The 16,024-nt window shown below is 44.7% G+C and overlaps 1 protein-coding gene across 1 annotated transcript in view; it reads left to right on the top strand.

Moving 5' to 3' along the window:
- The window catches only part of chd1l (chromodomain helicase DNA binding protein 1-like), a 120,698-nt gene that overhangs the window by 52,396 nt on the left and 52,278 nt on the right, over positions 1-16,024 (top strand). The window contains exons 9-12 of the mRNA XM_078232860.1: positions 2,587-2,679; positions 10,158-10,254; positions 13,403-13,476; positions 15,905-16,015. Coding sequence (XP_078088986.1) covers positions 2,587-2,679; positions 10,158-10,254; positions 13,403-13,476; positions 15,905-16,015 — 375 coding nt within the window. The remainder of the gene's footprint in view (positions 1-2,586; positions 2,680-10,157; positions 10,255-13,402; positions 13,477-15,904; positions 16,016-16,024) is intronic.

The following is a 16,024-nucleotide window of genomic DNA, read 5'->3' as shown; positions in this document are numbered from 1 at the left end:
AGGAGGCCATTCAGCCCACCGAGTCTGCAGCGACCACAATCCCACCCATGCCCTATTCCCGTAACCCTCATTTAGTCTGCTAATTCCCCTAACACTTGGGTTAATTGAGCATGGCCAATTAACCTAACCCGGACATCTTTGGATTGTGGGTGGAAAACGGAGCACCTGGAGGAAGCCCACGTGGACGCAGGGAGAACGTGCAAACTCCACACAGACAGTGACCCGAGGCCGGAATTGAACCCGGGTCCCTGGCGATGTGAGGCAGCAGTGCTAACCACTGTGCCGCCATGACCTTGCTCCTCACTATCTTTGTAATCTCCTCCAGCCCCACAACCATAACAGATACCTGTGCTTCTCTAGTTCTGATCTCTTGTCCACTCCCAATTATAACTGCTCCATCATTAATGATTGTGCTTTCGGTTGTTTAGAATACAATACTTACAGTGCAGAAGGAGGCCATTTGGCCCATCGAATCTGCACCAAACACAATCCCACCCAGGCCCTATCCCCTTAACTCCACTTTTTATCCTGGCCAATCCACCTAACCTGCACATCTTTGGAGCGTGGGAGGAAACCGGAGGAAACCGACGTAGAAATGGGGAGAATGTACAAACTCCGCACAGACAATGACCCGAGGCCAGAATTGAACCCGGGTCCTTGGTGTTGTGAGGCAGCATTGGTGCTCACTCCCACCCCACCCCCATTAAGACACCTGTTAAAACATCCTCCTCCTTCAGATGTCATGCACAGACTCCCATTAGATCGGTCCTTGATTATACTTGGTAGTATTGCAGTGGTTTGCCGTTGCATTCTGCAGTGTGGCTGACCAGGAAACTCTCCTGCTCCTGCCATCTGCCATTCGGTCTACTGGAAAGAATAATAAATGAAAGGTTGCTATTCAGCCTATTTTGCTGTGTTATGAACACATCTTCCATGGCCATCACCTCCTGAAGTGGGATTTAAGTCCACAGCTTATAGCCTACAGGTAGGGTTGCTACCACTGAGCCACAAGGCCTTCGACTCTTTAAACCTACATTTTTAATTTAACTAAGTTTTTGGCCATCTGGCTTACTATCTCCCTATGTGTCTCAGTGTCGGAAGTTGTTTTATATTACTCTTGTGAAGTGCCTCGGGGCGTTTCATTACATTAGAGGCACTACATGTAGATAAATTGCTTTCTTTTAATTATTTCCTGAATTCGCAGTCATTTCTTAACTCCCAGGACAAGATTAGCAGCTGACTATATTTCCTATAGAGTTGTAATGTAGAAGGAAGCTTTGGTGCAACAGGGTTTTTGAAAGTTTCAACGTCAGGGGCAGGTCGTGCCTTACGAGCCTGGTTGAGTTCTTTGAAAATGTGACCAAGCACATTGACGAAGGAAGAGCGGTGGATGTGGTCTATATGGACTTCAGCAAAGCGTTCGATAAGGTCCCCCATGCAAGACTTCTTGAGAAAGTGAGAGGGCATGGGATCCAAGGGGCTGTTGCCTTGTGGATCCAGAACTGGCTTGCCTGCAGAAGGCAGAGAGTGGCTGTGGAGGGGTCTTTCTCTGCATGGAGGTCAGTGACCTGTGGAGTGCCCCAGGGATCTGTTCTGGGACCCTTGCTGTTTGTCATTTTCATAAATGACCTGGATGAGGAAGTGGAGGGATGGGTTGGTAAGTTTGCTGACGACACCAAGGTAGGTGGTGTTGTGGATAGTTTGGAGGGATGTCAGAAGTTGCAGCGAGACATAGATAGAATGCAAGACTGGGCGGAGAAGTGGCAGATGGACTTCAACCCGGATAAGTGTGTAGTGATCCATTTTGGCAGATCCAATGGGATGGAGCAGCAGTATAAAATGAAGGGTACCATTCTTAGCAGTGTAGAGGATCAGAAGGACCTTGGGGTCCGGGTCCATAGGACTCTTAAATCGGCCTCGCAGGTGGAGGATGCGGTCAAGAAGGCGTATGGCGTACTAGCCTTCATTAATCGAGGGATTGAGTTTAGGAGTCGGGAGATAATGCTGCAGCTTTATAGGACCCTGGTTAGACCCCACTTGGAGTACTGCGCGCAGTTCTGGTCACCTCATTACAGGAAAGATGTTGAAGCCATTGAAAGGGTGCAGAGGAGATTTACAAGGATGTTGCCTGGATTGGGGGGCATGCCTTATGAGGATAGGTTGAGGGAGCTTGGTCTCTTCTCCCTGGAGAGACGAAGGATGAGAGGTGACCTGATAGAGGTTTACAAGATGTTGAGGGGTCTGGATAGGGTGGACTCTCAGAGGCTATTTCCAAGGGCTGAAATGGTTGCTACGAGAGGACACAGGTTTAAGGTGCTGGGGGGTAGGTACAGGGGGGATGTCAGGGGTAAGTTTTTCACTCAGAGGGTGGTGGGTGAGTGGAATCGGCTGACGTCGGTGGTGGTGGAGGCAAACTCGTTGGGGTCTTTTAAGAGACTTCTGGATGAGTACATGGGATTTAATGGGATTGAGGGCTATAGATAGGCCTAGAGGTGGGGATGTGATCGGCGCAACTTGTGGGCCGAAGGGCCTGTTTGTGCTGTGGCTTTCTATGTTCTATGTTCTATGTTTGCATTTTAATTTCAGATGCATTTGAGAATGAAATGGGCAAGAAAGCTCGATTGATGAATATCTTTGTCCAACTAAGAAAATGTGTTGATCATCCTTATCTTTTTGATGGTAAGTCATTCCAAAAAATATTTGAAAGAGTAATTTGCTACTCTGATGTTTCATCTCTGTTATCTAGGTTTAAATTCAAACTAAGTACTGGTAGAAATTAGGAGCAATAAGGATTTCAGTTAAAATGATTTTGGGTAATTTTTACTGGGTAAGACTAACCACAAAATTGACAGTCTTTAAAAGTTTTTAAAGTTTATTTATTAGTGTCACAAGTGGGCTTACATTAACACTGCCATGAAGTTACTGTGAAAATCCCCTAGTCGCCACACTCCGGTGCCTGTTCGGGTACACCGAGGGAGAATTTAGCATGGCCAATGCACCTTAACCAGCACGTCTTTCGGACTGTGGGAGGAAACCGGAGCGCCCGGAGGAAACTCACACAACACACGGGGAGAACGTGCAGAGTCCTCACAGACAATGACCCAAGCCAGGAATCGAACCCGGGTCCCTGGCACTGTGAGGGAGCAGTGCTAACTACTGTGCCACTGTGCCGCCCAAAAAAAGGTCTTGTGTAGTGTGGCAAAGAAAGACTGCACTTGCATTTGTAGAGAGGCTCCTCAGATCCTTTGGGTGCCCAAACAAGCTTCACAATCAATTGCCTTAGAATTGCACTCACTGCAGTTAGAATAGGAAAATACAACTGCTGATTTGCACACTGCAAGGTCACCCAGATAGAAAATAAAGTGACTGTTGAGTGAAATTATTACTGATGGTGTTGGCTAAGGAAGAAATGTTGGAATGCTGGGAGATTGGAATAACTCTGCCTCTCTTTGCATTGTTGGGCAGAATTTGCCCATTTTGAGACCATGTGTGTGGTGGGTAGCTCTGGCAGCATCTTCCCCGCTGGCCAGCATGGCAGGATCCTGTGCCAGATTCTGTACTTGGACCTTCATTAATTGTGCACAGGTGCATTCCCCTCAGTCTCCTGGTGGGCCGACTGCTGATCTGACCACCTGACGTCAACTGGCAGTGGGTTAAAGATCCTGGCGCCATATTTAAATACTAGTCCAGCGCACTCGTATCACTCTCTCAAGTCCAGCTGTCTTCATCAGACCGTGCAGGATGTCAACAACCCAGAGGATAAAGGCTAGCAGCCTCAAGAGGAAGTCTGTTCCTCGATTCAACCACCCTCTTCCTGAGCCCATCACCTGCGAGGTGCCCATGCCCCACTTGAACCTCTACACACCGCATCTGGAGGTTTCACCCATTCCCTTCCAGTAAATGATGTGGTGTCCCTTTGACCCCCCTTGTTTGTGAGCTTCTCATGCAAGTTTGTCAGGGTCCAGCTTCCTTCTCTTGGGTCTCCGCTCTCCCTTCTGTTGTTCGTCACCCTCATCCACCTCCCTGTCCTTCTGCATGCCATTGTGCGCCCTCACCCTCCCACTCTGCAGGTACAGCACGTAATAAGGAAGGAAGTGGAATATTGGCATTTATTGCTAAAGGAATAGAATATAAAAATGGTGAAGTGTTGCTGCTACTGTACAAAACATTAGTAGGACTGCACTTAGGATATTGTGTACAGTTTTGGTCCCCTTATTTGAGGAAGGATGTAGTTGCATTGGAGGCAGTTCAGAGCAGGTTCATTAGATTGATTCCAGAGATGAGAGGTTTGTCTTACGAAGAGATTTGACCATTAAGGCCTATACTCCCTGGAGATTAGGAGAATGAAAGGAGATCTAATTGAGGTGTACAAGATGATGAGGGGGATTTACAAAGGAGATGTGGAGAGGATGTTTCTTCTGGTCGGGCAATCTCGAACAGGGGGCATAGTTTTAGTTTTAAAACAGAGATGAGGAGAAATTACTTCTCTTAAAGTGTTGTGAGTCTGTGGAACTCACTACCGCAGAGCATGGAGGATGCTGGGGCTTTAAGTAAATTTAAGGATGATGTGGACAGAGTTTTAATTAGTAAGAGTTTGAAGTGCTATGGTGAACAGGCAGGTCAAAAGGAGTTGAGGTCGAGATGAGATCAGCAATTATTCTATTAAATGGCGGAGCAGGCTCAAGGGGTTGATTGCCGACTCCTGCTCCTAAAAACAAAGAGAACAAAGAAAATTACAGCACAGGACCAGGCCCTTCAGCCCTCCAAGCCTGCTCCGACCAGGTTGGCCGACTGAACTAAAACCCCCGACTCTTCTGGGGACTATATCCCTCTATCCCCATCCCATTCATGTATTTGTCAATACGCCCCTTAAGAGTCACTATTGTATCTGCTTCCACTACCTCCCCCGGCAGCAAGTTCTAGGCAACCCACCACCCTCTGGGTAAAAAACGTGCCTCGTACATCTCCTTTAAACCTTGCCCCTCACACCTTAAACTATCCCCCCTAGTAATTGACTCTTCCACCCGGGAAAAAAAGCTTCTGACTATCCACTCTGTCCATGCCGCTTATAATCTTGTAGACTTCTATCAGGTTGCCCCTCAACCTCTGTCGTTCCAGTGAGACCAAACCAAGTTTCTTCAACCTCTCCTCATAGCTAATGCCCTCCATACCAGGCAACATCCTTTTCTGTACCCTCTCCAAAGCCTCCACATCCTTGTGGTAGTGTGGCGACCAGAATTGAACACTATATTCGAAGTGCAGCCTAACTAAGGGTTCTATAAAGGCTATATTCTGCTGTATCCTCTGATGATCCTCATCGCTATCCGCAATTCCACCAATCTTTGTGTTGTCTGCAAACTTACGATTCAAACCAATTACATTTTCCTCCAAATCATTTATATATATATTACAAACAGCGAAGGTCCCTGAGGAACGCCACTTATCACAGCCCTCCATTCAGAAAAGCACCTTTCCACTGCTACCCTCTCTTCTATGACCGAGCCAGTTCTGTATTCATCTTGCCAGCTCACCTCTGATCCTGTGCGACTTCACCTTTTGTACCACTCTGACATGAGGGACCATGTCAAAGTCCTTACTGAAGTCCATGTAGACAACATCCACTGCCCTACCCTCATCAATCATCTTCGTCACCTCCTCGAAAAACTCGATCAAGTTAGTGAGACACCAGCTCCCGTTCACAAAACCATGTTGCCTCTCGCTAATATGGCCACTTATTTCCGAGTGGGAGTAAATCCTGTTTCGAAGAATCCTCTCCAATAATTTCCCTACCACTGACATAAGGCTCACCGACCTGTAATTACCTGGATTATCCTTGCTACCCTTCTTAAACAAAGAAACAACATTGGCTATTCGCCAATCCTCTGGGCCTTTCCCTGTAAGAAGTTTAACAACACCAGGTTAAAGTCCAACAGGTTTATTTGGTAGCAAAAGCCACACAAGCTTTCGGAGCTCCAAGCCCCTTCTTCAGGTGAGTGGGAATTCTGTTCACAAACAGGGCATATAAAGACACAGACTCAATTTACATGAATAATGGTTGGAATGCGAATACTTACAGCTAATCAAGTCTTTAAGATACAAACAACGTGAGTGGAGAGAGCATCAAGACAGGCTAAAAAGATGTGTATTGTCTCCAGACAAGACAGCCAGTGAAACTCTGCAGGTCCAGGCAAGCTGTGGCGGTTACAAATAGTGTGACATGAACCCAATATCCCGGTTGAGGCCATCCTCGTGTGTGCGGAACTTGGCTATCAGTTTCTGCTCAGCGACTCTGCGCTGTCGTGTGTCGTGAAGGCCGCCTTGGAGAACGCTTACCCGAATATCAGAGGCCGAATGCCCGTGACCGCTGAAGTGCTCCCCAACAGGCAGAGAACAGTCTTGCCTGGTGATTGTCGAGCGGTGTTCATTCATCCGTTGTCGCAGCGTCTGCATAGTTTCCCCAATGTACCATGCCTCGGGACATCCTTTCCTGCAGCGTATCAGGTAGACAACGTTGGCCGAGTTGCAAGAGTACGTACCGTGTACCTGGTGGATGGTGGCATCTGTGTCGATGATCCGGCATGTCTTGCAGAGGTTGCTGTGGCAGGGTTGTGTGGTGTCATGGTCACTGTTCTCCTGAAGGCTGGGTAGTTTGCTGCGGACAATGGTCGGTTTGAGGTTGTGCGGTTGTTTGAAGGCAAGAAGTGGGGGTGTGGGGATGGCCTTGGCGAGATGTTCGTCTTCATCAATGACATGTTGAAGGCTTCAGAGGAGATGCCGTAGCTTCTCCGCTCCAGGGAAGTAATGGACGATGAAGGGTACTCTGTCCACTGTGTCCTGTGTTTGTCTTCTGAGGAGGTCGGTGCGGTTTTTCGCTGTGGCGCGTTGGAACTGTTGATCAATGAGTTGAACGCTATATCCTCTTCTTATGAGGGCATCTTTCAGCGTCTGGAGGTGTCTGTTGCGATCCTCCTCATCCGAAAAGATCCTGTGTATACGGAGGGCTTGTCCGTAGGGGATGGCTTCTTTAACGTGTTTTGGGTGGAAGCTGGAGAAGTGGAGCATCATGAGGTTATCCGTGGGCTTGCGGTACAGTGAGGTGCTGAGGTGACCGTCCTTAATGGAGATGCGTGTGTCCAAGAATGCAACCGATTCCAGAGAGTAGTCCATGGTGAGTCTGATGGTGGGATGGAACTTGTTGATGTCATCATAGAGTTGTTTCAGTGATTGTTCACCATGAGTCCAAAGGAAGAAAATGTCATCGATGTATCTAGTGTATAGCATCGGTCCCGTGCGGTGAAGAAGTCTTGTTCGAACCTGTGCATGAAGATGTTGGCATATTGAGGTGCGAATTTGGTCCCCATGGCTGTTCCGTGTGTCTGGATGAAGAACTGGTTGTTGAAGGTGAAGATATTGTGGTCCAGGATGAAGCGGATGAGTTATAAAATTGCATCTGGAAACTGTCAGTTGTCGGCGCTGAGCACTGAGGCCGTTGCAGCAATGGCATCGTCATGGGGGATGCTGGTGTAGAGTGCCAAGACATCCATTGTGACGAGGAGTGCTCCTGGTTCGACTGCTCCATGTGTGCCGAGTTTCTGTAGGAAGTCTGTAGTGTCGCGACAAAAGCTGGGGGTTCTTTGTACAATGGGTTTCAGGATGCCCTCGACATAGCCGGAGAGGTTCTCGCACAGGGTTCCATTGCCTGATACAATGGGACGGCCGGGTGTGTTTGCCTCGTGCATCTTCGGGAGGCAGTAGAGATCTCCAACGCGGGGAGTACGTGGGATGAGAGCACGGAGGGTGCTCTGAAGGTCCGGATCAAAGGTCTTGATCAGAGTGTTGAGTTGATGGGTGTGTTCTTTGGTCGGATCTGCAGGTAACTGTCTGTAGTGTTCCTCATTGTTTAGTTGTCGGTACACTTCTTTGCAGTAATCCGTTCTGTTCAATATGACGATGGCCCTTCCTTTGTCTGCTGGTTTGATGACAATGTTGCGGTTGGTCTTGAGAGCGTGGATGGCGTTGCGTTGTGCTTGGGTGATGTTCGGGGCTGTCTTGTGAGTGCGGCTGATGATGCTCTCTCCACTCACGTTGTTTGTATCTTAAAGACTTGATTAGCTGTAAGTATTCGCATTCCAACCATTATTCATGTAAAATATGTCTGTGTCTTTATATGCCCTGTTTGTGAACAGAATTCCCACTCACCTGAAGAAGGGGCTTGGAGCTCCGAAAGCCTGTGTGGCTTTTGCTACCAAATAAACCTGTTGGACTTTAACCTGGTGTTGTTAAACTTCTTACTGTGTTTACCCCAGTCCAACGCCGGCATCTCCACATCATGACTTTCCCTGTAGCCAGTAAGGATACAAACATTTCTTTCATAGCCCCAGCAATTTCCTCCCTTACCTCTCTCAATATTCTGGGGTATATCCCATCAGGCCCTGAGGACTTATCTACCTTAATGTTTCTCAAGAACCCCAATACCTCCTCCTTTTTGTTCTCAACATGACCCAAACTATCTACATACCCTTCCCCAGACTCATCATCCACCAAGTCCTTCTCTCTGGTGAATACTGATGCAAAGTACTCATTTAATACCTCGCCCATTTCCTCTGGCTCCACGCATAATTCCCTCCTCTGTCCTTGAGTGGGCCAACTCTCTCTGGCTACCCTCTTGCTCTTTATATATTTATAAAACGCCTTGGGATTTTCCTTAATCCTGCTGGCTAATGACTTTTCATGACCTCTTTTAGCCCTCCTTACTCCTCGCTAAAGTTTCTTTCTATTTTCCTTGTATTCCACACTTACATGCTTGCTTTGTGTGTTCCCAGCCTCCTCGTCTTGATAAATGCTTCCTTTTTTCTTTGACTAGGCTCACAATATCTCTCGTGATCCAAGGGTTCCCGGAACTTGCCATACTTATCCTTCAACCTTACAGGAATGTGCCAGTCCTGAATTCCTATCAACTGAATGCCTCCCACATGCCAGATGTTGATTTGCCCTCAAACATCTGCCCCCAATCTACATTCTTCAGTTCTTACCTAATATTGTTGTAATTAGTCTTCCCCCAGTTTAGCACCTTCACTTGAGGACTACACTTATCTTTATCCATCAGTACCTTAGAGCTTACTGAATTGTGATCACTGTTCCTGAACTGCTCCCCTACTGAAACATCGACCACCTGGCCAGGCTCATTCCCCAATACCAGGTACAGTACGCTCTTTCCCTAGTTGGACTATCTATATACTGTTTCAAGAAGCCCTCCTGGATGCTCCTTACAAACTCTGCCCCATCCACGCCCCTAGCATTGTGAGTCCCAGTCAATATCGGGGAAGTTAAAATCTCCCACCACAACAACCCTATTACTTTTACACCTTGCCAAAATCTGCCTCCATATCTGTTCCCCTATCTCCCGCTGGCTGTTGGGAGGCCAATAGTAAACCCCCAACATTGTGACTACACCCTTCCTATTCCTGAGCTCTACCCATATTGCCTCGCTGTATGAACCCTCTGAGGTGCCCTCCTGCAGTACAGCTGTGATATCCTCCTTAACCAGTAGTGCAACATCCCACTCTATCCTGCCTGAAACATCTGTAGCCTGGAATGTTAAGCTGCCAATCCTATCCTTCCCTTAACCAAGTCACAGTAATGGCAACAACAACATAGTTCCAAGTACTAATCCAAGCTCTAAATTAATCCGCCTTACCTGTTACACTTCTCGCATTGAAACAACTGCACTTCAGTCCACCAGACCCTCTTTGATTAGCAACCACACCCTGTCCACTCTTTCTCTGAGTCTTATTGGACTACCCTCTAGTTCCCCTTCAGTTAATTCACTTTTGCTTTGGTTCCCACCCCCCTGCCAAACTAGTTTAAATCCTAGTTCTTATGATTTTTATGATACAACAATACCAGACAGTTTAACTTTTAGTCATTATTGCATATTTAATAATTTTCCAAATAAATGTACTGCCTGTGGAAAAATGCTAAATATTTTAAAGCATTAATGCAGAAAACTAAGGAATTCACAAAATAAAGTTTCCAGTGACATTTGATGAGAAACATCATAAAAACATCTGTTTTTACTGTAAGGGAAATGAATGACTAATTTCAATTCTCAATTTGAACACTCTTCCCTCAGTTTGCTCTGATGCATTTTTTCTTAGGTGTGGAACCAGAACCATTCCAGATTGGAGATCATCTTGTGGAAGCGAGTGGCAAACTTCACTTACTGGATAAATTACTGGCATTCCTGCACCCCAGGTCTGATTATTAGATTCTAATCTGAAATCACAATGTCAGTACACTCTTTTTAATGAGATTACTTTACGTTGATTGGTATAGGTGGAGTCAAAATTACTCACTTTTTGGGAGTAAATCAGGTTTTACATCAGTGGCTGCTTGAAGAGATGCAGAATGACTAGATTCCATTAAATAATACTGACTCTCGATAATTATGTCCAAGAGAAACAGGCAGGTGGTTCAGGAGTCCCCTGGGATCCTGCTTGCAAATCGGTATTCCATTTTGGAGGCTGGTTCCTCCAGAGAATAAGAGTTTTAACAACACCAGGTTAAAGTCCAACAGGTTTATTTGGTAGCAAATGCCATTAGCTTTCAGAGTGCTGCTCCTTTGTCAGATGGAGTGGATATCCACTCAGTGGAGGTATTAGTGGAATACAGAAAGTGCAGGGTGGAGCTTAAATCAATTAGGAAAGCAAAGAGGGAAAATAAGAAAGCTCTTGGATGAGTTGTGTCCCAGGCTTCTATGGGAGGTAAGTGAGAAGATTGAAGGGGCTCACACCTAAAATTCTAATTGCCCTCTAGCCACAGGAGAGGTGCCAGAGGACTGGAGAACAGCTAATGTGGTTCCATTATTTACGAAGGGTTGTAGAGATAAGCCAGGGAACGACACACCAGTGAGTCACATCGGTGTTTGGAAAACTATTGGAGAAATTCTGAAGAAGAGAATCTATCTCCATGTTGAAAGGCAAGGCTTGATCAGGGATAGTCAGCATAGCTTTGTCAGAGGGAAGTCATGCCTAACACATTTGTTTGAATTTTTTAGGAGGTGACTGGATGTATAGGCGAGGGTAGTGCAGTTGATGTAGTTTATATGGATTTCAGCAAAGCTTTTGACGAAGTCCCACATGGGAGACTTATAAAGAAGGCAATGCACATGGGATACAGGTTAGTTTGATAAGGTGGATTCAAAAATTGGCTTAGTTGTAGGAGACAGAGAGTGATGACAGAAGGCTGTTTTAGTGATCACAGGAATCTGTGCAGGGTACCCTGTTACTTAGCGTTTGTATAAACGACACAGATGATTATGTTGGGGGGTAGGATTAGTAAGTTTGCGGATGACACAAAGATTGGCTGGGTGGTTAACAGTGAGGCTACAGGAACATCTCGGCCGGAATTTTATCGCCACGCCCGCCCGGACTTGGGGCGGATGCAGCTCGGGTGGGATTGGCCTCGGGTGGGATTTTACGACCCTTGCCTGAGCGAGTTTGTAAAATACCGGCCATAGACAGGATGGTCAAATGTGCAGATAACTGGCAGATGGAATTTAACCCTGAAAAGTATGAGGTGATACACTTTGGAAGGAGCAATTTGACAAGGAAGTATTCAATGAAAGGCACGACACTAGAAAGTTCTGAGGAACAAAGGGATCTTGACATAGTTGTCCATAGATCTCTAAATATGGAAGGGCATGTTAGTGGAGTGGTGAAAAAGGCATATGGGACACTTGCCTTTATGAATCAAAGCATAGATTACAAAAGCAGGGAAGTCATATTGAAGTTGTATAGAACTTTGGTGAGGCTACAGCTGGAGTGCTGTGTGCAGTTCAGGTTGCCACATTATAGGAAGAATGTGATTGCGCTGGAGAGGGTGCAGAGGAGATTCACCAGGATGTTATTTGGGATGGAACATTTAAGTTCTGAGGAGAGGTCGGATAGGCTTGGGTTATTTTCGTTGATGTGGAGATGCCGGCGTTGGACTGGGGTAAACACAGTTAAAAAGTCTAACAACACCAGGTTAAAGTCCAACCTTATTTTCGTTGAAGCAGAGGATAATGAGGGGTGACCTGATCGAGGTGCACAAGACTCTGAAGGGCATGGACAATGTGAATAAGGAGCAGCTGTTGTCTTTGGTTAAAGGGTCTGTCATACGGGAACACAAGTTCAAGGTGAGAGGAAGATGGTTTAGGGGGGCGATGTGAGGAAAAACCTTTTTACCCAGAGGGTGGTGACTAGTCTGGAATGCACTGTCTGGGAGTGTGGCAGAGGCAGATTGCCTCACATTCTTTAAAAAGTACCTGGATGAACAAGCACTTGGCACATCATAACATTCAAGGCCATGGGCCAAGTGCTGGTAAATGGGATTAGGTAGGAAGGTTAGGTGTTTCTCATGTGTTGGTGCAGACTCGATGGGCCAAAGGGCCTCTTCTGCACTGTGTGATTCTGTAATAGCGGTGCATTATTAACTTACTTCTTTAAGGTGGTCTGAAATTCTTGTTAAAGTGCAAATCTCTGCCTGGTTAATTATTTCATTAAAGTGGAAAGCTAATCCACTTTGTCCTGATGCAAAACAGATAACATAGCTGGCTTAAAAGTCATACATTAAAACATGCTTATCTTTGTATTGGTATAAACCAGTATTTTTCTAGTCTGCTTTTTGGACTAGTTTAGCCAGTTCATTAGATTTGTAGTTGTTAAAGAATTTGATAATCTGCCAAAACGATTTGTAATCTATGTTGCATTAATAGACTATCATTGAGACCTAGTTGGTACAAATTGAGTTTTGCCTCAAAGTTTAATCTCATAGTTTTTGTATAAACATAGAGATAAACTATTTTGTGCATGAAGCTTAAAGTGCAAGCCTTTGGATTTATTTTTGCAGTTTTTAGCACTTTTTTTATTGCTGCGCTTTTCCAACGATAAAGGCACACATTAAGGTATTTAATAGGTTAACTAGGTTCACATACAAAATCTTCATGGAAAATAATTTCAGAACTACGCACGAAAGGCTGTACAAAGTCTGAAAAGGTTTAGTCTGAAAATAAGTTAAAACCATTCACCATGAGGCTTGTGTTCCCTGCCAGGAATTACCTCATCTATCTGGACACCGGGCTAAGATTGAAAATGCGTTTTACTGGGAATTCCAATTTTATATTAAACTTTATAATAAAAGACAAACTTAAATGTTCTATTTTCTAACAAATTGTGATTTGGAATACGTTGCCATACAACAGTATATGTGCTACTATCGATAAGGCCTTTACATAGTTATTTCATTCTTAACAGAGGTGCAAGCATGGTGTAGTCTTGTAAAGAAGAACAAACCTGGGGAAAAAATGCATCATAAATAAAGGATGTATTATTCAGTTGCAATTTTATTTTAACCATGACAGAGGTCATCGAGTGTTGCTGTTTTCTCAGATGACAAGAATGTTGGATATCCTGCAAGACTACATGGAATATAGAGGTAAAAACTACTAATGATTTTACACAATTAGTATATTTAAACCAACGGTGTTGAAAAAAAATGGTTGCAGAATACTGTAGAAATCTGTTTCAATTGCACATGATTCTGAAGGGTATGGACAGTGTGAATAAGGAGCAGCTGTTGTCTTTGGTTAAAGGGTCTGTCAGACGGGAACACAAGTTCAAGGTGAGAGGCAGGAGGTTTAGGGGGCGATGTGAGGAAAAACCTTTTTGCACACAGGGTGGTGACAGTCTGGAATGCGCTGCCTGGGAGGGTGGTAGAGACAGATTGCCTCATATCCTTTAACAAGTACCTGGATGAGCAAGCACTTGGCACATCATAACATTCAAGGCTGTGGGCCAAGTGCTGGTAAATGGGATTAGGTAGGAAGGTTAGGTGTTTCTCATGTGTTGGTGCAGACTCGATGGGCCAAAGGGCCTCTTCTGCACAGTGTGATTCTGTAATAGCGGTGCAATATTAACTTACTTCCGAACATGTAACCCAAATGGCATTGGGGCGTCTCAGAAATGGGCTGGGGCTCCATTTTTCCAGATCCTAGATGATCTTACTAAGTTTTGGCAAGATGAATGTTTAATTTGATGTTAATCCAATAGATATTCTGCTCATTGTGATGTAATCTTGTTGCTGTATAAATGGCTGGTGGAAAGGTTACAATTATGGAAGTTTGGTCCAGGAAGTGACGACTTAATGTAAAACAATTTTGCTTGTTTGAACAAGTGCTTGCTCATTTGTTGCGATTAGTACTTCTCTCTCCTTGAGGTGTTTTTGGAAATGGAAGAAGAGTTTGAAAGAAGAGATGTATGAACTGCCGACATCCATCTTTGCTCACATTGTACAAATTCAGGCTCACCTCTCTGTGAATGTCAGAAGGCAGAATGCTTGCTCATATTGATCACCAAAAGGTGGCAATGATGGAGTTATGCCACCTCCCACGCTACAGTCTAATATGCAGATAACCTCCACACTGGAGCGGCCTTCATTAACTGATCCCCAAACATGTCTAATAAGCAAGCTTAATATATATTTAAGTCCAAGGCAGCCATTCCAGCAGTGAACAGGCTCATGGAAGATTCTTCCATTATGTAAATGACCTTTGCCTCTTGGCTCAGTTACAAATACTTGAGGTGTTACCATGTGCACTTGGTTGTGACTAGATGTTATTAACACAACAATTGATGTTGCTACACCTCTAATAGAGTTGTGCACACTGTCAAGTTAGACCAGATGACCATTATATAATTTCCTCTCATTAGTAGAATATGTTTAAAAGTTTAAAGTTTAATTATTATTGCCATAAGTAGGCTTACATCAACTCTACAATGAAGTTACTGTGAAAATCCCCTAACCGCTACACTCTGGCGCCTGTTCTAAAGTTAAAGTTTATTTATTAGTCACAAGTATTTCATTATTTAATTATTACATTAACAGGGCAATGAAGTTACTGTGAAATTCCTCCTGTGAATTTCGAATACACTGAGGGACAATTTAGCATGGCCAATGCACCTAACCAGCACGTCTTTCGACTGTGCAAACTTCACACAGTGACCCAAGCCGTGAATCAAACCAAGGTCCCTGGTGCTGTGAGGCAGCAGTGCTAACCACTGTGCCACCCTGCCGCCCCATTCTGGATGTTGTACCAGTCACCAATTCAGCACCTCTTTCTGATGTTTTTCTTTGTTCTTGGAAGAATTTTTAAGGGAATGGAACATGCTGCAAGACGGACTGATGGAGTCCACAGGGGGGACTCCTTTGCACAAGTATTGTTCGGGATATTTGACCAGCTTCGTCATTGGTTCAAGGTGCTGAAGTGTTGCGTTTTTGTTTTGTAGGGAAAGTGCTTAATTAATCATTTGCAGGATTTGAGGCCCTGCTTTGATGAATTGTGTTCAACGCTGGACCCAAGGAACATATCTAATTAAAAATCCAGTGATGTATTGGTTGCTTAAAGGACTTAATTACTCATTTAAAACAACTGTACCATGTTACTTATATTTTAGACATGCTGGATGTTTGCGCTTTCAAGAACCGTGTTACAGAGACTTGAGCACATAATCTATATCGACACTTCAGTGTTGTACTGATCGAATACGACACTGTTGGAAGTACTTTCAGATGAGATGCTAAACTGAGATCCTGACTGCCCTCTCTGGACAATGTAAAAGATCTCATGGTAACATTTCAGAAATGATCAGGGCAACCCTCCCTGCTGACTAGTCCCAATATTTATCCCTCAACCTTCACAAAAATCTAGTTATTATTATATTGTGGGGCATTTCTGTGCAAAAGTTGCCGACCGCATTTTCTACATTACAACAGTAACTACACCGCAAAATATTTGATCGACTATAAAGCATTTTATGTAAGCGCAAGGCTTTCTTTCTATAATTTTGTGATTCTTTTCTTTTAGGTTACAGTTATGAACGTTTGGATGGATCAATTCGTAGTGAGGAGAGATACCTCGCTATCAAAAACTTTAATCAACAAGATATTTTTGTGTTCCTCTTAAGCACCAGGGCAGGTTAGTAGA

This window comes from Mustelus asterias, chromosome 17 (assembly GCF_964213995.1).
Source record: "Mustelus asterias chromosome 17, sMusAst1.hap1.1, whole genome shotgun sequence".
In the NCBI taxonomy this organism is placed as follows: domain Eukaryota; kingdom Metazoa; phylum Chordata; class Chondrichthyes; order Carcharhiniformes; family Triakidae; genus Mustelus; species Mustelus asterias.
The sequence above is the reverse complement of the archived record's forward strand: the minus strand, read 5'-3'. Positions and strand labels throughout refer to the sequence as shown.